Genomic DNA, 27,941 nt, shown 5'->3' with positions numbered 1-27,941 from the left:
GGCCGGAAATCTTTGTACATATAAATTAGTTCGTAGCATAATAAGTGCTGTATAGCTACAAACAGGACAGGGCAAAAAGATTTACAAAAGGATTTTGTAAAAATGCAACCATTCAACAAAGCATAAACCCTCATGTTGCTTTTCCAATTAACCGCAATTATAATCTATAATTTCTCTATACAGTTTCTATTATTTAATGGGAAAGAATTTGGAACTTTCAGTTTGAGAAGACACATTTCCATCTTTTCTCTTTCCCCTTTAATATTGTCAACAAACAACCTAACTCCTCATGTTATCCATTCCCATTTTCAGAGTTTGGAGATGACCTTTTCTCTCCTCCCTTCTCTCCCTTTCTCCCCTTCTCTTTTTCACTGTTGGGGGCAAGCTGTTGCCCTGTCCCTGCGGGCCCCTCCCTCTCTTGTCTGCACCCTCTCTCCTCCCCTCCCTCTCTCTCCTTCTCTATTTTCTCCCTCTCTCCACCTGTTGATGCCATTGTTGTACAGACAGCATTGTTGTCTTTTTATTATTTTATGTCAGTCACTATGTTACCACCCTCTTTCTCTTTCATTCCCTCTTCACCACACCCTCTCTGTCATTATCTTTCTCTGAGGGGTATAAAACCCAGCCAGAGGAGGTTCGGGCTAAGATTCACACCAGCGCCACACAGGAACACATACATACAGAGGGGCGAGGAAATAAAAGGACATCCAACATAGCAGTGACAAGAAGAGGGTTTAATTGAGTTGGATTAGTTGCAGATTTTCAGCACACATATTGGTCCTACATTCTCTCTCCTTACACTGACAGAGTAACATTGACTTGTTGTATCCCACTTTCTGGACCGAGAGGAACACAAACCCACCTAGGTTTTTGTGTGTGGGCTGAGCTGAGGGATGTCTGTGTCTGTGTCTCTGTGGTGTGAGGAGGAAGTCCGAGGCCAGCAAGTTCAGGGAGCCCAGCAGGGCCAGGCCAGGGGCCATTCACAGCTCCGGGCCCCCTGGGACCCCAGTGTGTCTGGGCAGCGGATCATCCAGAGGCTGCTACAGGTGGAGATGAGATATCTGCCCTCTGCCCTCTACGTCGCCCTCATTCAGAGAGAGCCGGAGCGCAGAGAGGAGCTCGCCAAGTGGGCTATGGAAGTATGAACTTTCATTCTCTGGATTCTATTTTCATCTCTTTTTTCCCCACATTAATGTCTTTGGTATACTGTGATGAGGCACTAATTGATTATCACCTGTTGGTCTCTCTACTAGGTATGCTGTGAGCGTGGCTGTGACGAAACAGTGTTTCCCCTGTCTGTCTCTATGTTGGACTGCTTCCTGTCTGCCTCCCTGTCTCTCCCTGTCTCACCCTACTGCCTGGCTGCAGCCTGCATCCTCATCGCCTCCAAACTAACAGAGTGTGACACAATCTCTGCTGACTCTCTTTGTGCTGCAGCTGAGTACAGCTTCCTGCCCTCCAACATACGGGTAGGTCACCATTTTGATATAGAGGATAGACACTTTCAAAACTCTGTATGTGACAATATGGTGGACCTTGTGAATGCAAATCATCTTTGTATTATTATATGCATTGTATTCAGTGGGCTATATATACACTAAATGAAAATGTTTTTACACAGAAACACATGTATATTGATGTTCTTGCCCTTTCATCATAAGGAGATGGAACGTGTCATCCTTGCAACTCTTCGATGGGACGTTGCTGCGGTAACCGCTCAGGACTTCATTCCACATTTCCTTCCCACTGTAGGGGAGAGGAAGGATGGAAAGGCAGACACAGAGGAGTTCTTCTCCACACTGCGTCGGCATAGTGACACCCTGGTTGCCATGTGTGTCTGTGACTACCGTTTCCTGGGAGCCCCTCCATCTCTGGTTGCTGCGGCAGCGCTGAACTCTGCCCTCCGGGGTTTGGGCAACAAGGGTCCAGGTCATCTGGGTCATATGAGTGCTACACTGGCAGAACTGTGTCAGACTGACCTGGTGAGTGCCTAGCAGTATCTCTAATATCTCTACAGAAAATATCTCAACATATTGGTTGTATTACAGCCAGGAGCTGCAGTTCAACTCTATTCAATAGCAATGCTGAATGAAAGACTGATTTAGAGGTGAACATTTGACTGGAAAGAAAGGACCACAGAACTAAGTGTTTGAGTTACAGATTGGTTGTGATATGGTGAGTGTGATTGGAAGGGTGCTGGTTTTAATCCTAATCTGTGTTTATCTTTCTTATTTGATCACAGATGGTGTTGCAGTGTTACAGTGAATTGATAGAAGCTGCCCTCAAACAACGGCTCAGAGGTGGACTCCAAGACAGTGCCATGGAGAAGGATGGAGAAATAGAGGATGAAAGAGCAGGCACTCCTACTGATATGAGAGAGATTGATTTCTAAACACTAAATTGTGTGAGACAAAGTGCAAATCAATCAAAGTCCTGCATGTAGCTCATCAGTGAAACTGATATAAACTCTTTATGACCTCAAATGCTCTACAATTTATTATCATATTTTGAAATTACTTTAATTTAATATTGTTTATTTATTCATTGTGTTTCTTGTGCCATATTTATTATCTATTTCATGACTGTGATTCTTTGTCATTATGTTGTTGATAGTATGTCTTTAATCTATTATTTATCCATTTATTTATTATGTGCAATTACGTAATGTTAATTTATTTCAATTCACCATTGTTTGTGTTTGTATGTGAAGTGACAAGGTAATTGATGAAATAATATACATAGCTATCTATTTTAATTAAATAAATACATACTTTTTACCTGTTGGAATTTGATATTTTATTTATTTTCTCTGTATATGTGATGTTTGTGATGGACAAACACCCTTATGGAAATAAATAAATAAAATAAAACACCCTTACAATGTAAATGAAATACAATTACTTCTAATTTAACTTCAAAACAATAACTGTACTTCGCATATGTGGGTGTTTGTCATCATCTTTGGTCTCGTTCCAATACAAAAAAAACGTACAGGAAGACTTAAAGGAAATGTACGTTTTTTTTGTATTGGAACGAGTCCAAAGATGATCTATTATATTGACAAGACTGACCATTCAAACAACGGAAACATATGTCATCAACGATGGAAGGCAGGAGAAATCAGGTGAAACAATTTTAGCCAATGAGAGGGCAGATACGCGTGTGACCAACAGGCATAACTAAGTTGTTTTTCTCAAAGTTGCCAGAATGCCACATGAATCCACTTCTATAATTACATTTGTAACAGCCTAAACATTACAAAACTTCTATTCGATTTCGACACCCTCTCATAGCCCTCCATGCAAAAAAGGGCTTATCTCACGCGGACATATTTTGGGCGCAGTAAATCCTCTCGCTTCGCCTCTTCCTCTCTGACGAGACCACTGAACGACAGTTTATTAAGAACCGACGGGATGGAGACGCTGAGGTATAATAATGCCGCGTTCATGTGATAGTCGGAACTGGGAACCTCAAAACTAGCAAACTCGGAAATGTACGAATGTCCTAGTTCCGAATAGTAGTTGAACGCGTTATAAGAACGGACGGTACCATACAATCGGTCACACATAGTCGCTTATTTTTGACGTCATTTTCGGCTGCGACGCAAAATATATATTTTTCATTTCGGAAAGCTTTCGGTAAAGGAAGTAACGTTAGCTGGCTAATACATCGGGCAAAAATTATCCACCGATCAACAAGTAACGGTAAGCGAGAATCCCTCATGTCACACCGAATGTACATAATACTAAATTTGGCCTGTTGGCGTTGCCAGACGTTTACTAGTGGGATTCGCGCATTTAATATGAATGGGGGATGCAAGATGGATGGAAGCCTCTCTCTCTCTCATCCGTAGCTTGCTAACGTTGGCTAGCTAGCTTCCTGTTGTTCAAGAGGGCGGTAGTGTCTTTGCTGTTGCGTGTTGTTGCGCTTTCTACTGAAAAGCTGTATATTGTCACACGAACTCGGAGCGTAGACCTTTCATTCAGTGAGGTTTCGCGTTAGCCCATAGTGCGTCACTAGCCCACAGTATCTGATGGTCAGTCTGCCAGTTCCCATATAATGTCCATGCAACAGGATACGCCTCCTGTGATGTGCCTCTGTCTGTCAGATGTCAGCCGTCAAACATCATTCCGTTGGTGTTCAGTACCAAATGACAGATAGCTGAATAATGTCTGAATACACAATTGACATAGACAAATCATATATGTTCATACTTCTCTTGCAGGAGGATGAATTTGGATCCTGGCTGGCTGCTGCTCCTATCCATGTCTCTTGAGGTTTGGTCAGTGCCCCTCGACCGCAATGCAACCCCCCAGGAAGCACATTCTCCCCAGGAGGACAAACAGGAGGATAATGTGGTACTCCTTTGTTCTGTCTGTCTTCCGTCCATCCATCCGTTTGTGTGGTTGGTTGGTTGTCCGTCCGTCTGTCTGTATCCATCCATATGTGATGTTTGTGTGTGTGGTTGCCCTTCTGTCTGTATCCATCCATGTGTGATGTTTGTGTGTGTGTGGTTGCCCGTCTGTCTGTATCCATCCATGTGTGATGTTTGTGTGTGTGGTTGCCTGTCCGTTGCATGACACAGGCCTATACTATGACTGGTATCTGTATCCATGTGTGATGTTTGTGTGTGTGGTTGCCTGTCCGTTGCATGACACAGGCCTATACTATGACTGGTATCTGTATCCATGTGTGATGTTTGTGTGTGTGTGGTTGCCTGTCCGTTGCAGGACACAGGCCTATACTATGACCGGTATCTGAGAGAGGTGATTGAGGTGCTGGAGACAGATCCCCACTTCAGAGAGAAACTCCAGACTGCCAATACAGAGGACATCAAGGTCTCTCACTCTCTCTCTCTCTCTCTGTTGTTTTTCCCCTTGTCTTGTATTTTCTGACCTTAGTAGTTTTTATTAGTTTTTGAAAGTATTAACTCACTAAGTACCCCCTCACCTCCTTGTGTAGTACCTATGATGTTACACAAGTCATCTATAGTAGGGATTGGCACGGGTTATTCGAATATCTGAATGGACGTTAGTATTCGATTACTTAATGGTCTATTTTAACAATGAAAATGCTTGGTCTAAAATGTCATAAGAGTATCTATGTGACATTGCTACATAGCCTACAAGGATAGACCATTACATTAAACATTTTAATAACACAACAGTTTTATGCCCGTTTTAATGCCCATAAAAAAGATGCTCCGGTAGCCTTCACACGTGTAGCTTGTTGTTATTGTTGGTCAATCAAAGTGATGTTACAGTCGGAGGCTCAATGTGTAGCAAAGGAAGTGGGAGATTTCTAATCGATGTAAATTAGAATAAAAATTACGGAAATAAGTTGGCTAAATGAGAAGGAGTAGGCTACAATGATCAACCAACAGGTAGGCTGTTGTTTCATATGAATGGAGTTGTCGTAGACAATTACGAGGTGTGCCGCAAAATAGCCTCAATTAGCCTTTCTACTTTAGCTAGCTAGCTGACTAACTTAGCTGGCTACTGTAGCCAGCTAGCTTCTTTACAATGATTTGGTTCAGTCAAGACCGGTACTACCAGATGGTATGATAGATAACTTATTGCTGCCATAGGTTTTCTAACTAGCACGAGTCGGGTTGTCTACTTTTTCTCTCACCCTCTGTGCCACACACACTGGCCCCTGCTCCTCTCTCACACCTCACTTACCCTTCTGCTGAAACTCGTAGGGTACCGTTTTCTTTAAAACATGTACTTCGACAATCCAGATATCTGAAAAAATATAATATTTGAATAGTGAAATAATTTCAAATGCCCATCCCTAATCTATAGTGTACATACTGTATGTCTAGTATGTGTAAATTCTTTGTCTATACATTCTGTCTGTATTCTGTCCATGTTCTGTTTATTGTGGCAGCATCAAGTCACTGGGTCAAGTTCCTGGTACATGTACAGTAAATGTCCTGGCGAATAAAGGTGAATCTGTGTCTGACTGACTGTCCATCTTCTTCAGAATGGTCGTCTCAGTAAGGAGCTGGACCTTGTGGGGCACCATGTTAGAACTCGTCTGGATGAGCTGAAGAGACAGGAGGTGTCTCGCCTCAGGATGCTGCTCAAAGCCAAACTGGACAGCACCAACACACAGAGTGAGGGTTTTTAAAGGCCTGGAAGACCAAGATTATATATGTTTTCTCAGTCACTTGTTAAAACCCCTCTGTTTATCCCCAAGGTTTACAGATGGACCATGCCTCTCTGTTGAAGCAGTTTGAACACCTGGATCCACACAATCAGAACACCTTTGAGGCCAAAGACCTTGAGCTGCTCATCTCAACGGTAATGCAGTGAGCATAGAGTCCAGGCTTGTATTTGTATTCATAGAACATCTAAGAGTAGGTGCAGATCTAGGATCAGTTTAGCCTTTTCAAATCAATTTTTATGGGTACACATACACATATTTATCAGATGTTATTGCGGGTGTAGCGAAATACTTGTGTTCCTAGCTCCAACAGTGCAGTAGTATCTAACAATACACAACAATACACACAAATCTAAAAGTAAAAGAAGGGAATGAAGAAATATATAAATATTAGGACGAGTAATGTCGGAGTGGCATTGACTAAAATACCATAGAATACAGTATATACATATGAGATGAGTAAAGCAGTATTAAAGTGACTAGTGGTCCATTATTAAAGTGGCCAGTGATTCCATGTCTATGTATATAGGGCAGCAGCCTCTAAGGTGCAGGGTTGAGTAACCCAGGTGGTAGTTGGCTAGTGATGGCTATTTAACAGTCTAATGGCCTTGAGATAGAAGCTGTTTTTCAGTCTCTCAGTCCCAGCTTTGATGCACCTGTACTGACCTCGCCTTCTGGATGATAGCGGTTGAACAGGCTGTGGCTCGGGTGGTTGATGTCCTTTTTGGCCTTCATGTGACATCGGGTGCTGTAGGTATCCTGGAGGGCAGGCAGTGTGCCCCCGGTGATGTGTTGTGCAGTCCGCACCACCCTCTGAAGAGCCCTGCGGTTGCGGGCGGAGAAGTTGCCATACCAGGGGGGTGAAACGGCCCGACAGGATGCTTTCAATTGTCCATCTGTAAAAGTTAGGGGCCAAGCTGAATTTCTTCAGCCTCCTGAGGTTGAAGAGTAGTTGTTGCTCCTTCTTCACCACACTGTGTGGATGGATCATTTCAGATTGTCAGTGATGTGTACGCCGAGGAACTTGAGGAACTTGGGGAACTTGGGGAACTTGAGGAACTTCAGGGTACTATGGTGTTGAAAGCATTCTTCCGTAGGTATTCCTCTTGTCCACATGGGATAGGGTAGTGCGATGGCGATTGCATCATCTGGGGATCTATTGGGGTGGTATGCAAATTGACGTGTGTCTAGGTTGTAAGGTAGCGGTGATATTATTCCTTTTTTCTTTCTTTTTTTACCCCCTGTTTCTCCCCAATTTCATGGTATCCAATTGTTGTAGTAGCTACTATCTTGTCTCATCGCTACAACTCCCGTACAGGCTCGGGAGAGACGAAGGTTGAAAGTCATGCGTCCTCCGATACACAACCCAACCAGCCGCACTGCTTCTTAACACAGCGCACATCCAACCCGGAAGCCAGCCGCACCAATGTGCCGGAGGAAACACCATGTACCTGGCAACCTTGGTTAGCGCACACTGCGCCCGTCCCGCCACAGGAGTCGCTGGTGCGCGATGAGACAAGGACATCCCTACCGACCAGGCCCTCCCTAACCCGGACGAAGCTAGGCCAATTGTGCGTCGCCCCACGGACCTCCCGGTCGCGGCCGGTTACGACAGAGCCTGGGCGCGAACCCAGAGTCTCTGATGGCACAGTTGGCGCTGCAGTACAGCGCCCTTAACCACTGCGGTGATATTATCCTTAACTAGCCTCTCAAAGCACTTCATGATGACAGAAGTGAGTGCTACGGAGAAATAGTAATTTAGTTCAGTTACCTTTGCTTTCTTGGGTACAGGAACAATGGTGGATATCTTGAAGGAAGTGGGGTCAGCAGACTGAGATAGGGAGAGATGGAATATGTCTGTAAACACTCCAGACAGCTGGTCTGCACATGCTCTGAGGATGCTTCTAGGGATGCCGTCTGGGCTGACATTTTTGCGAGGGTTACCACGCTTAAATGTCTTACTCACATCAGCTACGGAGAATGAGAGAGTACAGTCCTTGGTAGCGGGCCACGTCGGTGGCACTGTGTTATCCTCAAAGCGGACGAAGAAGGTGTTTAGTTTGTCCGGGAGCAAGACGTCAGTGTCCGTGACGTGGCTGGTTTTCCCTTTGTAATCTGTGATTATCTGTAGACCCGGGCACATTTGTCTCCGTTGAATTGCGACTCCACTTTGTCTCTGTACGGACGTTTTGCCTGTTTGATTGCTTTACGGAGAAAATAACTACACTGTTTGTATTCGACTATATTCCCAGTCACCTTGCCATGGTTAATGCAGTGGTTCGCGCTTTCAGTTTTGTGCAAATGCTGCCATCTATCCACGGTTTCTGGTTTGGGTAGGTTTTAATAGTCAGTGGGAATAACATCCTCTATACACTTCCTGATGAACTCAGTCATCGTGTCTTTGTATACGTCAATGTTATTCTGAGGTTACCCAGAACATATCCCAGTCCGCTTGAACAAAACAATCTTGAAGCATGGATTCCGATTGGTCAGACCAGCGTTGACTAGACCTTATAGCACGGGTACTTCCTGTTTGAGTTTCTGCCTATAGCAAGGGAGGAGCAAAATGTGGTCGTGATCTCATTTGCCGAAGGGAGGGTGGGGGAGGGCCTTGTAGGCATTTCGAAAGAGGTGGTCGAGTGTTTTATTCAGAGCGAGTACTACAGTCAATGTCTTGATAGAACTTCGGTAGCGTTTTCCTCAAATTTGCTTTGTTAAAATCCCAAGCTACAACAAGCTACAACGTTCTAGGCTAATAATGCATATAATAAAAGAAATAACACAAAAAACAACTAAATACTGCAAAGTTGCTTAAGCGCTAGAAGCAGAGCTGCCATGTATGTCTGTCGGTGCCATCTTGCCATCTTTTATCATAATTAATGCTATTATATTGGGTGCTAATCCTAGATCAGTATTCCTACTCTGGAATGCTTTATGAATACGGGCCCTGATTCTTATCTACTTGTATCATAACACTGGTGTTGATGTACTTCATTATCCCCTCGTTCTTGTCCTCTTCCTCCCTGCTAGGCCAATGTACTTCAGTACCCCCCTCATCCTTGTCCTCTTCCTCCCTGCTAGGCCAATGTACTTCAGTACCCCCCTCATCCTTGTCCTCTTCCTCCCTGCTAGGCCAATGTACATCAGTACCCCCTCATCCTTGTCCTCTTCCTCCCTGCTAGGCCAATGTACATCAGTTTCCCCCTTGTCCTCTGTGTCCCTGCTAGGCCAATGTACATCAGTTTCCCCCTTGTCCTCTGTGTCCCTGCTAGGCCAGTGTACATCAGTTTCCCCCTTGTCCTCTGTGTCCCTGCTAGGCCAGTGTACATCAGTATCCCCCTCATCCTTGTCCTCTTCCTCCCTGCTAGGCCAGTGTACATCAGTACCCCCCTCATCCTTGTCCTCTTCCTCCCTGCTAGGCCAGTGTACATCAGTACCCCCCTCATCCTTGTCCTCTTCCTCCCTGCTAGGCCAATGTACTTCAGTCCCCCCCTCATCCTTGTCCTCTTCCTCCCTGCTAGGCCGATGTACATCAGTTTCCCCCTTGTCCTCTGTGTCCCTGCTAGGCCAATAGACATCAGTATCCCCCTCATCCTTGTCCTCTGTGTCCCTGCTAGGCCAGTGTACATCAGTATCCCCCTTGTCCTCTGTGTCCCTGCTAAATAGACAGTTCCCCACCAATTGTGCAAGTTAAAAAAGATGAGAGAGGCCTGTAATTGTAATCATAGGTACACTTCAACTATGACAGACAAAATGAGAAAATTAATTCCAGAAAATCACATTGTAGGATTTTTTATGAATTTATTTGCAAATTATGGTGGAAAATAAGTATTTGGTCACCTACAAACAAGCAAGATTTCTGGCTCTCACAGACCTGTAACTTCTTCTTTAAGAGGCTCCTCTGTCCTCCACTCGTTACCTGTATTAATGGCACCTGTTTGAACTAGTTAATTGCCAAGAGTGTGCAAAGGGTGGCTACTTTGAAAAATCTCAAATACATTTTGATTTGTTTATCACTTTGTGGTTACTACACGATTCCATGTGTTATTTCATAGTTTATCTTCACAATTGTTGTACATTGTAGAAAAAAAGTAAGGAGTGGGTGTGTCCAAAATTGATTGGTACTGTACATCAGTATCCCCCTTGTCCTCTGTCTCCCTGATAGGCCAATGTACATCAGTATCTCCCTCATTCTTATCCGCTGTCTCCCTGCTAGGCCACTAAAGACCTAGAGAACTACGATGCAGAGAGACATGATGAGTTCAAACGCTATGAGATGCTGAAGGAGCACGAGAGACGGGAGTACCTCAAGGGTCTGGACCAGGAGAAGAGAGAGAAGGAGGAGAAGAGGATGGAGGAGCTGAAGGATAAACACCGCAAGCACCCCAAGGTCAACGCTCCGGTGAGAGAGAAAGACGGAGAGAGCGAGTAAGATGGAGGGAATGCTTTTTGTATGCGAGACCAGTAGAATGGAATCTCTCTCTTTTCTCACTCCCTCTCCTTTCTATCTCTCGCACAGGGCAGTGTAGCTCAACTACGTGAGGTATGGGAGGAGACTGATGGACTGGACCCAACAGAGTTTAACCCAAAGACCTTCTTCAAACTGCATGGTCAGTTAAGCTGCACTCTACTATTACATGATGATGACGTTTGTATGTGTTCAAATAATATTTATTTTCCTCCTTGTAGATGCGAATGGAGATGGTGTTTTAGATGAGCAGGAACTAGAGGCCCTCTTTGCCAAAGAGGTAACATACGCCCTCACACGTGTGTCCGTGTGTGTGTGTCCGTGTGGTATAGTAACAGCTCTCTCCTGCCCTCTATCACCAGCTGGAGAAGGTCTACGACCCAAAGAATGAGGAGGATGATATGATGGAGATGGAGGAAGAGAGGCTGAGGATGAGGGAGCATGTCATGAAGAACGTTAGTATCGTTTGGATTTCTGTCCTCTGTTTTAATCCTCCATTCCTGTTTTTCCTTGTTTCTGTGTCTTTATCCCTCTCTCCTCTCTCTCTGTTCACCTCTCATCCGTTCACTCTCTGTCGGTTCACCTCTCATCCGTTCACTCTCTGTCGGTTCACCTCTCATCCGTTCACTCTCTGTCGGTTCATCTCTCCGTCCGTTCACTCTCTGTCGGTTCACCTCTCTGTCGGTTCACCTCTCTGTCGGTTCACCTCTCGTCGGTTCACCTCTCTGTCGGTTCACCTCTCATCCGTTCACTCTCTGTCGGTTCACCTCTCATCCGTTCACTCTCTGTCGGTTCACCTCTCATCCGTTCACTCTGTCGGTTCACCTCTCATCCTTTCACTCTCTGTCGGTTCACTCTCTGTCGGTTCACCTCTCATCCTTTCACTCTCTGTCGGTTCACCTCTCATCCTTTCACTCTCTGTCGGTTCACCTCTCATCCGTTCACTCTCTGTCGGTTCACCTCTCATCCATTCACGGTCTGTCGGTTCACCTCATCTGTCGTTTCACTCTGTCGGTTCACTCTCTGTCGGTTCACCTCTCATCCTTTCACTCTCTGTCGGTTCACCTCTCATCCGTTCACTCTCTGTCGGTTCACCTCTCATCCGTTCACGGTCTGTCGGTTCACCTCATCTGTCGTTTCACTCTGTCGGTTCACTCTCTGTCGGTTCACCTATCATCCGTTCACTGTTGGTTCACCTCTCATCTGTTCACTCTCGGTCTGTTATCTATTACTTTTTTCAGCTATTTTCTGTTTTGACAGGTGGACATCAATCAAGATCGACTCGTCAGCCTGGAAGAGTTCCTTAAATCAACAGACAAGAAAGAGTTCAACAACCCTAAAGAATGGGATGTAAGTGAGTGATGGACGTTGGGGCGTTTTATAGTTTGTGTGTTGAGTGATGTCAGACTCATCTTCCCCATCCCTCCAGACTTTAGATGACACCAAGCCGGTGTTTACAGAGACTGAGCTCCAGCGGTTTGAGGCGGAACTGCACACCAAGGAGGAGGAGCTGGGTAGGAGGGCGGAGTCTCTTCGTCAGGAGCAGGATCTGCTGAAGGAGAGGGGCAAGGCCCTGGAGGCCCAGAGACGAGAGTACCAACAGGTAGACAACCACCACTTACTCTGCACAGTGGTATGGAGGATAGCCATACTATGAACAGCCAAATCCTGCAGAATAAGCCATACTGTCACTATAGCGATTATATCTTCAATGAAATATGAAACTATGAGTAGCCATATGATGAAATGTTTGTCTGATTCTGTCAGGCAGTGCTAGAGATGTCTCAGAGGAAGGAGAAACAGGCAGTGCAGGGGCAGCCTCCTACGGGTCCTAACGGAGAACTACAGTTCCACCAAGAGATGCAGAAACTGGAAGATCAAGGTAAACGGGATAGACAAGATAAAAAGGGCAGGGTTGGAGTGAGTTGGGGACATTTTTGCTTTTGTCTCCTCTGAGGGGTTCTTTCAGTAATGGAATGTTCTCTCTGGCGCTCTCATTCAGGTGCTAAAGCTCCTGTTGAACAAGAAGTCCAAGAGGCCCAGAATAACCTGCCTGCAGAACCACCACAGAACCTGCCCATACACACCTAATGCAGCACCCTGATACACATAGGGTTGCAATGGGAGGGTATATTACTGGAAACTTTCTAAGTTTACCAGTAACCTACCAGAATTTTTGTAACTTTCAAGGAATGTATGGAATTTTATCAGATGACATCTATTGTCTTTTTTTGGGACTTCAGATTATCACAGGTGTTTGTGAGCATGGTTACATGCGCACCATAATTTGATTTTGTTTAATACATTTACATGCTTTGCAAGAAAAAATGATTTCCCTAATAATCCTGTTTACGTCTGAAATCAGATAAATTCCAAAAATCAGCAATCTAAAAAAATGTTCGACCACAATGGCCAAACTTTATAAAAAACGTTTTACTATATATATATATATATAGTAAAACATTTTTTACATCTGTTTTAGTTCAAGTATAAATCACCAAAGCTACCATAGATTACCTGTTATTTACCAAAATTACAGAGGATTCCAGTAACTTTGGTAAAATAGTGGTAGCTGTGCAACCCTAAATACACACACGCTCTAACAGGAACACATCTCTTTCACTGACACACATATCCAGATGGGTACAGCAGATGACATCATACAGCACAAGCGCACAACCCCAGTCAGTCAAGCACATCGTCCCCTGGCACAGTCCCGGTGTTCACCTATCTTTCTGGTTTACATTTGATCTCAATAAATTATTCAACTCACTGGACCGAGCCTTCTTCATTTTTAAATTCTCTGTCATGCCTGTGAAATGACTGTCTATATTCTGCCCTTACGTTGTCTGTCTGTGGTGCAGACCTAGCTTACTATTTCCACTGTTTTCCCCAAATGTCAAATATCTGAACACTAACCCTTTCCCAGATGAGGTACATTGTTTGAATATTTCATTCCCAATCCCTTCTGCCTTCACACTCCTCTAGTTGACATTTGACCTCTCCTGCCAGTAACTAATTTGTCTTGGTCACTGGGATATTGAATGCTTCTGTACATTGTTGTTATTCCAGCCTTGTCCCTTCTGTCATCACCCTTATTTTAAATCTATTTTATACATTGTTGTAGTAATTAATCCATTCAGTGTCTGTACTGTGCTCTCTCTTTTCCTCTGCTGTTGTCCAGTGGAATGGTTCCCTGGGGAGTATGTGCTCATCGTTGTTGTCTCCCATGGAATGGGTTGCCTGGCACACAGTGCATTCCTACCCTGCATTCCACTCACACCCTGACCCCCGGTGACCTCAATGATGACCTCACTGCCCCTTCTTTCTGCTGTTAGCTGTCAATCACTCCGCTGCTGGTGATGTCACTGCTCAGGGATGAGCAACATCTGTACTGTCATTTTTCTTCAAAATGTTATTTTTTATTCTCAGTCTGGTAGTAGGTGAGACAAGTATGTGACAACATGAAGGAGAGACAGCTGGATGTAATCTCAAGTTATGAGTAAGATAAGTTTTATATGTGTCCATTTTGAACATCTATATGGTTGGAAAACATGCAGTACCAGAGCAACACTGCAGATGATGGTGGACACTGATCAGACTGAGTGTCGCTCACACAGATTTATATAACTGTCTTTCCTTTTTATCTATTAAGGAATAATCTTTCAGCTTTGATATTTACAGCTCCTCGCCTCCATCTTGGAGTTTGGGGGGGGGTTACTTCATGAGTTGGCTATGGAAGTGACCTGTGTTACCTTGTTCTTATGTGTCCAATGTCCATAGCCTGAGGCACAGCACAACCTCTTTTCCCGCGTGTTAGTTCTCTGGATAGAACAACTGACTGTCTCTCTGCCTGTGACCTTTGGAAACCCCACTGGAACCTGAAGGAATCACCAGATAATAATAGGAAATGATACCATTATGGAATGATCCTAGTATTAGATATAGTGCTGATGCTGCTGACACGTCTTCTTCACCACCATCTCCAGATCAGAGAGAGTCACATTTTCAACCTCTCTCTGTCTGAGTCTTTAATACCATCATGTTTCAAGCAGACCGCCATAGTCCCTGTGCCCAAGAACACTAAGGTAACCTGCCTAAATGACTACCAACCTGTAGCACTCAACGTCTGTAGCCATGAAATGCTTTAAAAGGCTTGTCAATGCTCACATCAATACCATTATCCCAGAAACCCTAGACCCACTCCAATTTGCATACCTCCCCAACAGATCCATAGATGATGTTATCACTATTGCGCTCCACACTGCCCTTTCCCACCTGGACAAAAAGAACACCTATGTGAGAATGCTATTCATTGACTACAGCTCAGTGTTCAACACCATAATACCCTCAAAGCTCATCACTAAGCTAAGGACCCTGGGACTACACACCTCCCTCTGCAACTGGATCCTGGACTTCCTGTCGGGCTGCCCCCAGGGGGTAAGGGTAGGTAACAACACATCCGCCACGCTGATCCTCAACACTGGGGCCCCTCAGGGGTGCTTGCTCAGTCCCCTCTTGTACTCCTTGTACACTGATGACTGCACGGCCAGGCACGACTCCAACACCATCATTAAGTTTACTGATGACACAACAGTGGTAGGCCTATCACCGACAACGATGAGACAGCCTATCGGGAGGAGGTCAGAGACCTGACTGTGTGGTGCCAGGACAACAACCTCTCCCTCAACGTGATCAAGACAAAGGAGATAATTGTGGACTACAGGAAAAGGAAGACCGAGTACGCCCCCATTCTCATCGACGGGGCTGTAGTGGAGCAGGTTGAGAGCTTCAAGTTCCTTGACGTTCACATCACCAACAAACTAACATGGTCCAAGCACACTAAGACAGTTGCGAAGAGGGCACAACAAAACATACTCCCCCTCAGGAGACTGAAAAGATTTGGATGGGTCCTCAGATCCTCAAAAGGTTCTACAGCTGCACCATCGAAAGCATCCTGACTGGTTGCATCACTGCCTGGTATGGTAGCTGCTCTTCAATTAGTTGTTATTCTTATCGTTTACTTTTTTAAAGGTAATTTCTTAAAACTGCATTGTTGGGCTTGTAAGTAAGCATTTCACTGTAAAGTCTACACCTGTTGTATTTGGCGCATGTTTTTAAATGTATTTTTATTTGTAATTAGGCCATGGTGCAGTATCCATATTTACCTGCAGAGGGAGACATTGAGTCAGTACAGAAACAGCACAAATGTGGAAAGATATGGACACAGAGTTCTTTCTGTCATTAGCCTCACTCTCCTATTGAGAGCTTTGTAGAAAAACACCCATACCTTTGGGCTGTTTACCAAACCAATATGCCTACAGATCAATACAATGTAATTCTGTCCAGTTCTTCACTTTAATCCTGCAGATGGACTGTTAGACATTGTGCTGAGCTTTCACTAATAGACCTTATTCAGATAAAGGTAGTTTAAAAAGCACATACATTTTCCAATTCACAGTGTGTGGGTGAACTTCTCAACTGGTCTAGTGTCTTCTGAGAGGTAGCATCAGTGTCAGCCAGTCCTCTCCCTGCAACAACAAGGATAGGACAGAGAGTTGCCGAAACATGTTATGTCATATGTGTCCTATCTATTGTCACTATCTGCACACTGTGGAATCTCAGAGAGCAAGTCTCTGGAATAATAACAGTATTTGTGATTTGGCATGAGTTGGACGAGGGATTTAAATGTTGATAATGGGCAGATCAAGTGTCTTTTCAATAAGGTCTTTGGCCAAAGAGTGGTGGATTACAAATGTATCTTAAGGAAAGAAGAGAAAGGGCATCATGGGAGACAGGGACTGAGGATCTGTTTGGCTCTATGAGGTCAGACTGCTGCCACCTCTGGTCTGACCCTAACCTTAGTCTGACCTGGAAGGAGAGAGGGAGAGAGAGGGGTGTGCGTGTTTTATATGATAAACTATGCAATGGACACACTTTTTTGTCTCACAATTATTGTTCTTGACATCACATCTGTACTTATCTGAAGTGGGGACCCGCAGACTTACTCAGACTATTGACACATTCATTCTACTAAGTGTCTCGATGATGCAATAGCTTTCTGTCTCTTCTCCAAAGGAAAGATTATTGCCTATTTGAATGCTCTCTCTGTGCATTACAATGACATCATCCTCTCAGAGAAAATTACGTCATCCCTTTCGGGACCCTTCTTACCGCCCCAAACAATTGAGCGGAAACCAATTTCATTTTTTTCTATTGGCCCTGCCAGTTCCAGGAAACGCCTTCTCTTGCCTTCGGTTGGTTGAAGTGTAACCAATGCCCTGTGGTGATTGGTGTCAACTGCACATCTGTCTGTGCGTCCGACCATGAGAAGAATACAGAGGTGGAGATGACTAGCGGGTAATTTGGTTTTGACATTTATAGACAATTTGCATTTCTGTAGAAATAGGTTCAAAATCCATGAAAATAACACATTCTTTTATCATAAACCATATTTAGGCCTAAACATTTAACGACCCACTCTGCACAACAAAACATTAAATGGTGAAATATGTTGAAGACAAAAATTAATATTTGTGATATACATAGTTTATTATGGGGGGAGGGGGGGGGGTCACGGTCAAAAAGCCAGTGTGATCAATAGGTGAGTTTTGAGCTGTGAATGACGCAGTTCTCATACTAGACACCAGAGGGGGAGAATGTTTCACTGTAGCCTACAATATGAGGCTGTAGAAGTTATTAGTCATTCTCTGATTTCCATACATGTTGGGTCTAACATTGAATGTGAGTGTAATTTTAATGTGTGTCAATGTAAAATGAAATCACGACTGTGCCTTTATGAATGTGTGCGCGCGCGTTCCCATGCACGATCAAATAATTGTATAGCCCCACGTGCGTGAGCGGGCGCGTGAGAGCTGCGAGTTTGTTTCTTTAAAAGACCCAGCACCTTTTTATCCGAGGGAGGGATGGATGGAGAATGAGGAGAGAGAGGAGAGAGAGAAAGACGGGGGTTGTCTATGATGAGGTGTAACGTCGCTCGCGCCCAGTGCCATCGTTTCCATGAGTGAGAAGGATGAGGGGAGGGGGTTGCTTGCTGGCAACTGGGTTTTCACGGCGATACGACTTTTAACCGCGAGATGCCCGGATGGGGTAAATGGGAATTATGTATTTTTTGCTTTCGACGATGACAAGGGTGAGATAAGATTATGAATACAACATTGGTATCTGACATGTAATTAATGTTGTGAGATGGAGCTGTGCATGATCTGCCAGCTGTTTTTGAGGAGGAGGATGGAGAGGGGGCGAGGCGGTGGGGTGTAACGCCTAACATTGGGTGTAACGGGATGCTTCATTGCCTACAATATAATTGGGGCATTTAAGAATATAAGAATGCATAATCTTTCATTTGTGCGTATAGCCTTTATTTCGTTTGCAGAATTATTTGCATAGAGGCCATTGGAAGGAAATCGGACGGGAAGAGGCTATAGGCTACATAGCCTAAATACATTACATCTTCTGTTTTATTTTATTCACGTCGCTTTTCTGTTGTGACTGTGGTTTTAATTTATTAGGCCTAACATAGACACTTCTCGCTAAATATATTTTCAGATTGTATCATACATGACAGTGTGAGACAGAGATTATGAGACAGAGATATATTACCCTCTACAGACTACACATAGTCCATAATTACAATGATGACAATTTAAATTCAAATACGTTATGAGACTGCCCCGCATAAATACATGTCTGTCTGTCTATCTCTGTAGACTATTAAGGGATACATCCGGCTCGTTTATTTTACCCATGATCCCCCTACTGAACGAGATGGCCAGGCTAAGGCTACAGGGTAACCCTCCATGACTCTCATTTCCGTGTATAACGCGCATCCATGATTAGCATTATGACTAATCGGCTGTATGGACAGATAAGAGCAGAGACCGATGGATACATAGTTTCAGACAGACGTGTGCAACGGAGTAGGTTGCCGTGGATGCTGGACAGAAGTAATGCAATAGGCTCCAACTATGTTTCTCCTGATAAGTCGATAAGTGGTGGAACAGAGATAGGTGTGTGTGTGTTTGATGTCCAATGAATATGTGAGGTGTGAGGGTGTGTGAGAGAGAGAGATGAGAGAGAACGTGTGTTTGTGTGCATGCCTATGGAGGTTGATTAGACAGTTTTTTTTGATTAAGTCAAATGCTTTCATTGTGCAATACATAAGCTACAGTAGGTGTCTTAATTGTCTGGCCTGCTCTGTAAACAGCTGCTTCCAACTGGCTATGACAGATTTGATTTAGTCATTATCATCTGGTTTTGTGTCTGTGCTGGCCACCCAATCATCTCACCTGGTCCACCCACATCTCAGAAAAGGGGTTCTCCACTTTCTCCTCTTCCGGCCTGGATTGTCTTTATGATGTTGGTTACTAACAAACTGTTCTCTAAAACCTGTTGCATTATTAGATCCAAGGATGAGGCTCTTTCAACTTGTCAATTACAATTATACAAGTTGATTGAGAGCCTTGAGAGTTTAATGGAAAAACAATAATAGTAATTTCTCTCTTAATTTCCCCTGTTTCTCTCTTCCTTTCCCCTGTTTCTCCTTTTCCCCTGTTTCTCTCTTCCTTTCCCCTGTTTCTATCTTCCTTTCCCCTGTTTCTCTCTTCTTTTCCCCTGTTTCTCTCTTCCTTTCCCCTGTTTCTCTCTTCCTTTCCCCTGTTTCTCTCTTCTTTTCCCCTGTTTCTCTCTTCCTTTCCCCTGTTTCTCTCTTCCTTTCCCCTGTTTCTCTCTTCCTTTCCCCTGTTTCTCTCTTCCTTTCCCCTGTTTCTCTCTTCCTTTCCCCTGTTTCTCTCTTCCTTTCCCCTGTTTCTATCTTCCTTTCCCCTGTTTCTCTCTTCCTTTCCCCTGTTTCTCTCTTCCTTTCCCCTGTTTCTCTCTTCTTTTCCCCTGTTTCTCTCTTCTTTTCCCCTGTTTCTCTCTTCCTTTCCCCTGTTTCTCTCTTCCTTTCCCCTGTTTCTCTCTTCCTTTCCCCTGTTTCTCCTTCCTTTCCCCTGTTTCTCTCTTCCTTTCCCCTGTTTCTCTCTTCCTTTCCCCTGTTTCTCTCTTCCTTTCCCCTGTTTCTCTCTTCCTTTCCCCTGTTTCTCTCTTCTTTTCCCCTGTTTCTCTCTTCTTTTCCCCTGTTTCTCTCTTCCTTTCCCCTGTTTCTCTCTTTCCTTTCCCCTGTTTCTCTCTTTCCTTTCCCCTGTTTCTCCTTTTCCCCTGTTTCTCTCTTCCTTTCCCCTGTTTCTCTCTTTCCTTTCCCCTGTTTCTCTCTTCCTTTCCCCTGTTTCTCCTTTTCCCCTGTTTCTCTCTTCCTTTCCCCTGTTTCTCTCTTCCTTTCCCCTGTTTCTCTCTTCCTTTCCCCTGTTTCTCTCTTCCTTTCCCCTGTTTCTCTCTTCCTTTCCCCTGTTTCTCTCTTCCTTTCCCCTGTTTCTCTCTTCCTTTCCCCTGTTTCTCTCTTCCTTTCCCCTGTTTCTCTCTTCCTTTCCCCGTTTCCTTTCCCCCGTTTTCTCTCCTTTCCCCGTTTCTCTCTTCCTTTCCCCGTTTCTCTCTTCCTTTCCCCCTGTTTCTCTCTTCCTTTCCCCTGTTTCTCTCTTCTTTTCCCCCGTTTCTCTCTTCTCTTCCCCCGTTTCTCTCTTCTCTTCCCCCGTTTCTCTCTTCTCTTCCCCCGTTTCTCTCTTCTTTTCCCCTGTTTCTCTCTTCTTTTCCCCTGTTTCTCTCTTCTTTTCCCCTGTTTCTCTCTTTCCTTTCCCCTGTTTCTCTCTTTCCTTTCCCCTGTTTCTCTCTTTCCTTTCCCCTGTTTCTCTCTTTCCTTTCCCCCGTTTCTCTCTTCTTTTCCCCCGTTTCTCTCTTCCTTTCCCCCGTTTCTCTCTTCCTTTCCCCCGTTTCTCTCTTCCTTTCCCCCGTTTCTCTCTTTCCTTTCCCCCGTTTCTCTCTTTCCTTTCCCCCGTTTCTCTCTTCCTTTCCCCCGTTTCTCTCTTCCTTTCCCCGTTTCTCTCTTCCTTTCCCCCGTTTCTCTCTTCCTTTCCCCCGTTTCTCTCTTCCTTTCCCCCGTTTCTCTCTTTCCTTTCCCCTGTTTCTCTCTTCCTTTCCCCCGTTTCTCTCTTCTTTTCCCCCGTTTCTCTCTTCTTTTCCCCCGTTTCTCTCTTCTTTTCCCCCGTTTCTCTCTTCTTTTCCCCCGTTTCTCTCTTCTCTTCCCCCGTTTCTCTCTTCTTTTCCCCTGTTTCTCTCTTCCTTCCTTACCACTCTAGACCTTGCCTTGCCACACCCTAATTGTACTTCACAATTACCTGGGCCCTGTCACTCAGCCAGACTCACTGAGACAACCAATCAGTTGTTATCCCCACAAGCAGAGAGCCAATCAGGTGTTTGCTAGACACCGCAGAGCTATTCCAATTGTAGCAATACATCCAAAGGAGCTAATTCGGTGAAGCCAGGAAGTAGAGATGAGGAAGTAGCAAGGTACAGAGTGACAAGCCGTTAACCAACCAAACACAGGCTTGTTAGTGATGACATTGACGTCTTATTCATAGGGAGGTGAGGTACAGAGGAGAGAGAAGGGTAACAGAGTGCCACCAATCTGCTTGCCTGTCAACCAACCTCTCTCACATAGTGACAGGAGAAAAGGACAAGGACACAAACAAAAGAGAGAGATCAAGGGCCAAAGCTAGGCAGAGAGAAATAGAGAGAGAGAGACAAAAGAGAATAGAGTGCCCTTCACACCTTACCTCATACAAGCATACACACTTGAAACAAAATTCTGTGGGCTCCTTGAAGCAAATTCTCCCAGAACAATCCCACAATCCCACACTCTCCACCGACCAACTTTCAGCTAACACCCCACACACTCTCCGGCCTCAAGATGATGTGCGAGGTGATGCCCACCATCTCTGAGGATGGGCGTGGCGGGAGTGGGGGAGGGCCTTCCTCTCCGGGAGGGAGTGGCGGGGGAATGGGAGGCGGTATGGGGGGTGGGTACGGGGGCAGAGGGGAGCCCCGGGGTGGAGGTGACGAGGGGGGCAGCACAGGGAATCTGGAATCTCTGATGGTGAACATGCTGACGGAGAGGGAGAGGCTGCTGGACAGCCTGAGGGAGACCCAGGACAGTCTGGGGACAGCCCAGCTTCGACTCCGAGACCTGGGCCATGAGAAGGACTCCCTCTCGAGACAGCTGTCTATCGCCCTACCACAGGTACACACGGGAGGGGGTGTGTGTCTGTGTGTGTGTGTACATTTGTGTGTCCGTGTTTGTATGTGCACTTGCGTATGTGGTTGCCTGTGTGTGTTTCTGTGTGCATGAGTGTGTGTCGTATGTGTGTTTACATACTAAGTGTGAGGTCTGGAGAAAGAATCTATAGAGACCTTCCATGCCTCGCTGCAAACACATTGTGAGTGTGAAAAGGAGAGAGTGAGTGTATACTGGCATTCAGAAAGTATTCAGACACCTTGACTTTTTACACATTATGTTACTTACAGCCTTATTCTAAAATTGATGAAATTAAATATTTCCCTCATCAATCTACACACAATATCCCATAATGACAAGGTGAAAACAGGTTTTTAGAATTAAAAAAGACTAAAATACTTTATTTACATAAGTATTCAGACCCTTTGCTATGAGACTCCATCCTGTTTGTTTGGGATCAGGTGCATCCTGTTTCCATTGATCATCCTTGAGGTGTTTCTACAACTTGATTGGAGTCCACCTGTGGTAAATTTAATTGATTGGACATGATTTGGAAAGGCACACACCTGTCTATATAAGGTCCCACAGTTGACAGTGGCCTCCATCATTATTAAATGGAAGAAGTTTGGAACCATCAAGACTCTTCCTAGAGCCCGGCCAAACTGAGCAATCGTGGGAGAAGGGCCCCAAGAACCCGATGGTCACTCTGACAGAGCTCAAAAATTCCTCTGTGGAGAAGGGAGGACCTTCCAGAAGGACAACCATCTCTGCAGCACCGCCAATCAGACCTTTATGGTAGAGTGGCCAGACGGAAGCCACTCCTCAGTAAAAGTCACATGACAGCCCGCTTGGAGTTTGCCAAAAGGCACCTAAAAGGACTCTGACCATGAGAAACAAGATTCTCTGGTCTGATGAAACCAAGATTGAACTCTTTGGCCTGAATGCCAAGTGTTACGGCTGGAGGAAACCTGGCACCATCCCTACGGTAAAGCATGGTGGTTGCAGCATCATGCTGTGGGAATGTTTTTCAGTGACATGGACTGGGAGACTAGTCAGGATTGAGGGAAAGATGAACAGAGCAAAGTACAGAAAACCTGCTCCAGAGCGCTCAGGACTTCAGACTGGGGAAAAGATTCACCTTCCATCAGGACAATGACCCTAAGCACACAGCCAAGACTACGCAGGAGTGGCTTCGGGACAACTCTCTGAATGTCCTTGAGTGACCCAGCCAGAGCCCGGACTTGAACCTGATCGAACATCTCTGGAGAGACCTGAAAATAGCTGTGCAGCGACGCTTCCCATCCAACCTGACAGAACTTGAGAGGATCTGCAGAGAAGAATGGGAGAAACTCCCCAAACACAGGTGTGCCAAGCTTGTAGCGTCATACCCAAGAAAACGCGAGGCTGTAATCGCTGACAAAGGTGCTTCAACAAAATACTGAGTAAAGGGTCTGAATACTTGTGTAAATGTTATATTTCAGTTTTTTATGCTCAGACTTTAACATGGGTTCTGGTTTTATGTTGCTTCTCTTATCCATACTGAGCTATCCTGCTATCTACTGGACTCACCAATGAGATGTTCAGTTTTTTACTGAGTTGTTCCATCTGTACTTTGCTGTTCCGTCTGTTCTTGTTGGTATGTGGTTGTTCCTGCTCCTACGGACCATTTCTGGTGCATACTGAGCAGGGCTGTGGCTGAATCAGGACTTAGACTTCATGACAGACTGTTACATATTATTGGCAGTTCCATTTGATTGAGTAAAGACCTCTATAATACCCAGGCCAATATTAGCCCACATCCTTATGCCCGTGGAGTAATCATTCTCGTGTGACTGACGCCACTGAACATGCGAAAATGACTCCATCTTGGATTTCAGACAGGCAGTCTCCCTGGATGCCTAAGTGGAGTGATGCGGTTTATTTTGTTAGAACCCATATGTTCTCTGAACTATTGAAAGCAATAACAGATGTGATAGGACAATGTGTTCTTACTGAGAATGACTGGACATTAAAGGGCCATATTACCTCACTGATAGTAGGATCAATATGGTGCACACATCTACGGACACACACAGGATGCAAGCAGCACAGAGTGCTGTGATAGATTCAACACTAGGTCTAGCAGCACAGAGCGCTGTGATAGATTCAACACTAGGGATAGCAGCACAGAGCGCTGTGATAGATTCAACACTAGTGCTAGCAGATAGATTCAACACTAGTGCTAGCAGCACAGAGTGCTGTGATAGATTCAACACTAGGGCTAGCAGCACAGAGTGCTGTGATAGATTCAACACTAGGGATAGCAGCACAGAGCGCTGTGATAGATTCAACACTAGCGCTAGCAGCACAGAGCGCTGTGATAGATTCAACACTAGCGCTAGCAGCACAGAGCACTGTGATAGATTCAACACTAGGGCTAGCAGCACAGAGCACTGTGAAAGATTCAACACCAGCAGGGTTCATTGAGTACGTCTGCTCAGAGTGTGCCGCCACTGCCGAGAAAGAGAGAGGGAGAGTGGAGAGAGAGACAGATTGATAGAGAGAGAGGGCTGCAGAGTGAGAATAAGAGCATGGTACAGAGAGAGAACTGGTGGTGTGAAACACACACACAGACTAACGAATCAGACCAATTTGCATATTGATGCATACTAATGATGGAGCTTCTGGCATCTATTCTTAGGTGTTCTGGGTTATCACATGGAGAGATAGAGATGGATGAAGGATTGTGAGGATGAGAGCGGAGAAGGCTGAGTGAGAGGATGAGAGGGAGAGATGGAGGCTCGGTACAGTCGAGACACTTGAGGTAGTTTATGATCACATTGTGTCTTGGACTGTGTAGGGGGAGTGAGACAAGGATAGTAGAAAGAGAGAACTCTAGAGAGAGAACGCAAATAATCATGGAATATTGGTGCCAAAAGCTGTCTTTTCAGCTAGAATCAATCCCAGAATTCCAAATTCCTATGGGTCTGCTGTGTACCATCTGTACATCACCCCTAACTTTCCCCCTGTCTTCTTTTCCCTTTTCCCCCTGTCTTCTTTTCCCTTTTCCCTCTGTCTTCTTTTTTTTCCCCTGTCGTCTTTTTCCCTTTTTCCCCTGTCGTCTTTTTCCCCTGTCGTCTTTTTACCCTGTCTTCTTTTTCCCTTTTCCCCTGTCTTCTTTTTCCCCTGTCTTCTTTTTCCCCTGTCGTCTTTTTCCCTTTTTCCCGTCGTCTTTTTCTCTTTTTCCCCTGTCGTCTTTTTCCCTTTTTCCCCTGTCGACTTTTTCCCCTGTCGTTTTTTTCCCCTGTCGTCTTTTTCCCCTGTCTTCTTTTTCCTTTTTCCCCTGTCGTCTTTTTCCCCTGTCGTCTTTTCCCTTTTCCCCTGTCGTCTTTTCCCTTTTTCCCCTGTCGTCTTTTTCCCTTTTTCCCCTGTCTTTTTTCCCTTTTTCCCCTGTCGTCTTTTTCCCCTGTCGTCTTTTTCCCTTTTTCCCCTGTCGTCTTTTTCTCCTGTCGTCTTTTTCCCTTTTTCCCCAGTCGTCTTTTTCCCCTGTCGTCTTTTTCCCTTTTCCCCTGTCGTCTTTTTCCATTTTTCCCCTGTCGTCTTTTTCCCTTTTTCCCCTGTCGTCTTTTTCCCTTTTTCCCCTGTCGTCTTTTTCCCCTGTCGTCTTTTTCCCTGTCTTCTTTTTTCCTTTTTCCCCTGTCGTCTTTTTCCCTTTTTCCCCTGTCGTCTTTTTCCCCTGTCGTCTTTTTCCCTTTTTCCCCTGTCGTCTTTTTCCCCTGTCTTTTTTCCCTTTTTCCCCTGTCGTCTTTTTCCCTTTTTCCCCTGTCGTCTTTTTCCCCTGTCGTCTTTTTACCCTGTCTTCTTTTTTCCTTTTTCCCCTGTCGTCTTTTTCCCTTTTTCCCTGTCGTTTTTTCCCTTTTTCCCCTGTCGTCTTTTTCCCCTGTCGTCTTTTTCCCCTGTCGTCTTTTTCCTTTTTCCCCTGTCGTCTTTTTCCCTTTTTCCCCTGTCATCTTTTCCCTTTTTCCCCTGTCTTCTTTTTCCCTTTTCCCCCTGTCATCTTTTCCCTTTTTTTTCCTGTCGTCTTTTTCCCTTTTTCCCCTGTCTTCTTTTTCCTTTTTCCCCTGTCGTCTTTTTCCCTTTTCGCCTTTTCCCCTTTTTCCCCTCTCGTCTTTTTCCCCTGTCTTCTTTTTCCCTTTTTTCCCCTGTCATCTTTTCCCTTTTTCCCCTGTCGTCTTTTTCCCTTTTTCCCCTGTCATCTTTTCCCTTTTTCCCCTGTCGTCTTTTTCCCTTTTTCCCCTGTCTTCTTTTTCCCCTGTCTTCTTTTTCCCCTTGTCCTCTTTTTCCCTTTTCCCCTGTCTTCTTCTTCCCTTTTCTTCCCTGTCGTCTTTTTCCCCTGTCGTCTTTTTCCCTTTTTCCCCTGTCGTCTTTTTCCCCTGTCTTCTTTTTCCCCTTGTCCTCTTTTTCCCTTTTCCCCTGTCTTCTTCTTCCCTTTTCCCCCTGTCGTCTTTTCCCTTTTTCCCCTGTTGTCTTTTTCCCTTTTTCCCCTGTCGTCTTTTTCCCCCGTCGTCTTTTTCCCCCGTCGTCTTTTTCCCCTGTCGTCTTTTTCCCCTGTCGTCTTTTTCCCTTTTTCCCCTGTCGTCTTTTCCCTTTTTCCCCTGTAGTCTTTTTCCCCTGTCTTCTTTTCCCTTTTTCCCCTGTCATCTTTTTCCCCTGTCGTCTTTTTCCCCTGTCGTCTTTTTCCCGAATCCCCTGTCTTCTGTTTCCCCTGTCGTCTTTTTCCCTTTTCCCCTGTCTTTTTTTCCCCTGTCTTCTTTTTCCCCTGTCGTCTTTTTCCCCTGTCTTCTTTTTCCCCTGTCTTTTTTCCCTTTTTCCCCTGTCGTCTTTTTCCCCTGTCTTCTTTTTCCCCTGTCTTCTTTTTCCCCTTGTCCTCTTTTTCCCTTTTTCCCCTGTCGTCTTTTTCCCGTCTTCTTTTTCCCTTTTCCCTTGTCTTCTTTTTCCCTTTTTCCCCTGTCTTCTTTTTCCCTTTTTCCCCTGTCTTCTTTTTCCCCTTGTCTTCTTTTTCCCCTTGTCTTCTTTTTCCCTTTTTCCCCTGTCGTCTTTTTCCCCTGTCTTCTTTTTCCCTTTTTCCCCTGTCGTCTTTTTCCCCTGTCGTCTTTTTCCTTTTTCCCCTGTCGTCTTTTCCCCCCTGTCTTCTTTTTCCCTTTTTCCCTGTCTTCTTTTCCCTTTTTTTTTCCCTGTCGTCTTTTTCCCCTGTCGTCTTTTTCCCTTTTTCCCCTGTCGTCTTTTTCCCCTGTCGTCTTTTTCCCTTTTTCCCCTGTCGTCTTTTTCCCCTGTCGTCTTTTCCCTTTTTCCCCTGTCGTCTTTTTCCCCTTTTTCCCCTGTCGTCTTTTTTCCCTTTTTCCCCTGTCATCTTTTCCCCTTTTCCCCTGTCATCTTTTTCCCTTTTTCCCCTGTCATCTTTTTTTTCCTGTCGTCTTTTTCCCCTGTCGTCTTTTTCCCCTGTCGTCTTTTCCCTTTTTCCCCTGTCATCTTTTTCCCCTGTCATCTTTTCCCTTTTTCCGCTGTCGTCTTTTTCCCTTTTTCCCCTGTCGTCTTTTTCCCTGTCTTCTTTTTCCCCTGTCCTCTTTTTCCCCCCTGTCTTCTTTTTCCCCTTGTCCTCTTTTTCCCTTTTCCCCTGTCTTCTTCTTCCCTTTTCTTCCCTGTCGTCATTTTCCCCTGTCGTCATTTTCCCCTGTCGTATTTTTCCCTTTTTCCCCTGTCGTCTTTTTCCCTTTTTCCCCTGTCGTCTTTTTCCCCTGTCGTTTTTTTCCCTTTTTCCCCTGTCGTCTTTTTCCCCCTGTCGTCTTTTTCCCTTTTTCCCCTGTCGTCTTTTTCCCCTGTCGTCTTTTCCCTTTTTCCCCTGTCGTCTTTTTCCCCTGTCTTCTTTTCCCTTTTTCCCCTGTCATCTTTTTCCCCTGTCGTCTTTTTCCCCTGTCGTCTTTTTCCCTTTTTCCCCTGTCGTCTTTTTCCCTTTTTCCCCTGTCGTCTTTTTCCCCTGTCGTCTTTTTACCCTGTCTTCTTTTTCCTTTTTCCCCTGTCGTCTTTTTCCGTTTTTCCCCTGTCGTCTTTTTCCCCTGTCGTCTTTTTCCCTTTTTCCCTGTC

At 45.0% G+C, this 27,941-nt stretch overlaps 3 protein-coding genes across 6 annotated transcripts in view; all 3 read left to right on the top strand.

The window, feature by feature from the left end:
• The first annotated feature begins 893 nt into the window (after positions 1–893).
• LOC135554414 (G1/S-specific cyclin-D2-like) lies at positions 894–2,392 on the top strand. The gene is made up of 4 exons (XM_064986715.1): positions 894–1,139; positions 1,254–1,469; positions 1,662–1,982; positions 2,243–2,392. The coding sequence occupies exons 1-4, from the start codon at positions 894–896 to the stop codon at positions 2,390–2,392; spliced, it is 933 nt and encodes a 310-aa protein (XP_064842787.1).
• Positions 2,393–3,266: 874 nt separating this feature from the next.
• Positions 3,267–13,413, top strand: LOC135554413 (nucleobindin-2-like). The gene is made up of 13 exons (XM_064986714.1): positions 3,267–3,704; positions 4,226–4,358; positions 4,731–4,838; positions 5,986–6,118; positions 6,202–6,305; positions 10,385–10,570; positions 10,688–10,778; positions 10,858–10,916; positions 10,999–11,091; positions 11,897–11,986; positions 12,066–12,239; positions 12,404–12,518; positions 12,639–13,413. The coding sequence occupies exons 2-13, from the start codon at positions 4,230–4,232 to the stop codon at positions 12,725–12,727; spliced, it is 1,371 nt and encodes a 456-aa protein (XP_064842786.1). The 5' UTR covers positions 3,267–3,704; positions 4,226–4,229; the 3' UTR covers positions 12,728–13,413.
• Positions 13,414–17,526: 4,113 nt separating this feature from the next.
• The window catches only part of LOC135554412 (liprin-alpha-3-like), a 44,798-nt gene continuing 34,383 nt past the window's right edge, over positions 17,527–27,941 (top strand). For 3 of the 4 annotated variants that reach the window (XM_064986708.1, XM_064986712.1, XM_064986713.1), the window contains exon 1: positions 20,178–21,827. In XM_064986708.1, coding sequence (XP_064842780.1) covers positions 21,498–21,827 — 330 coding nt within the window. In that variant the 5' untranslated portion in view covers positions 20,178–21,497. Of the gene's footprint in view, positions 17,790–20,177; positions 21,828–27,941 lie in introns of those variants that run through there. The other variant, XM_064986709.1, reaches the window with a different exon arrangement.

Source organism: Oncorhynchus masou, chromosome 14 (genome assembly GCF_036934945.1).
Source record: "Oncorhynchus masou masou isolate Uvic2021 chromosome 14, UVic_Omas_1.1, whole genome shotgun sequence".
NCBI lineage: Eukaryota > Metazoa > Chordata > Actinopteri > Salmoniformes > Salmonidae > Oncorhynchus > Oncorhynchus masou.
This window is presented reverse-complemented; position numbering and strand designations above follow the sequence as displayed.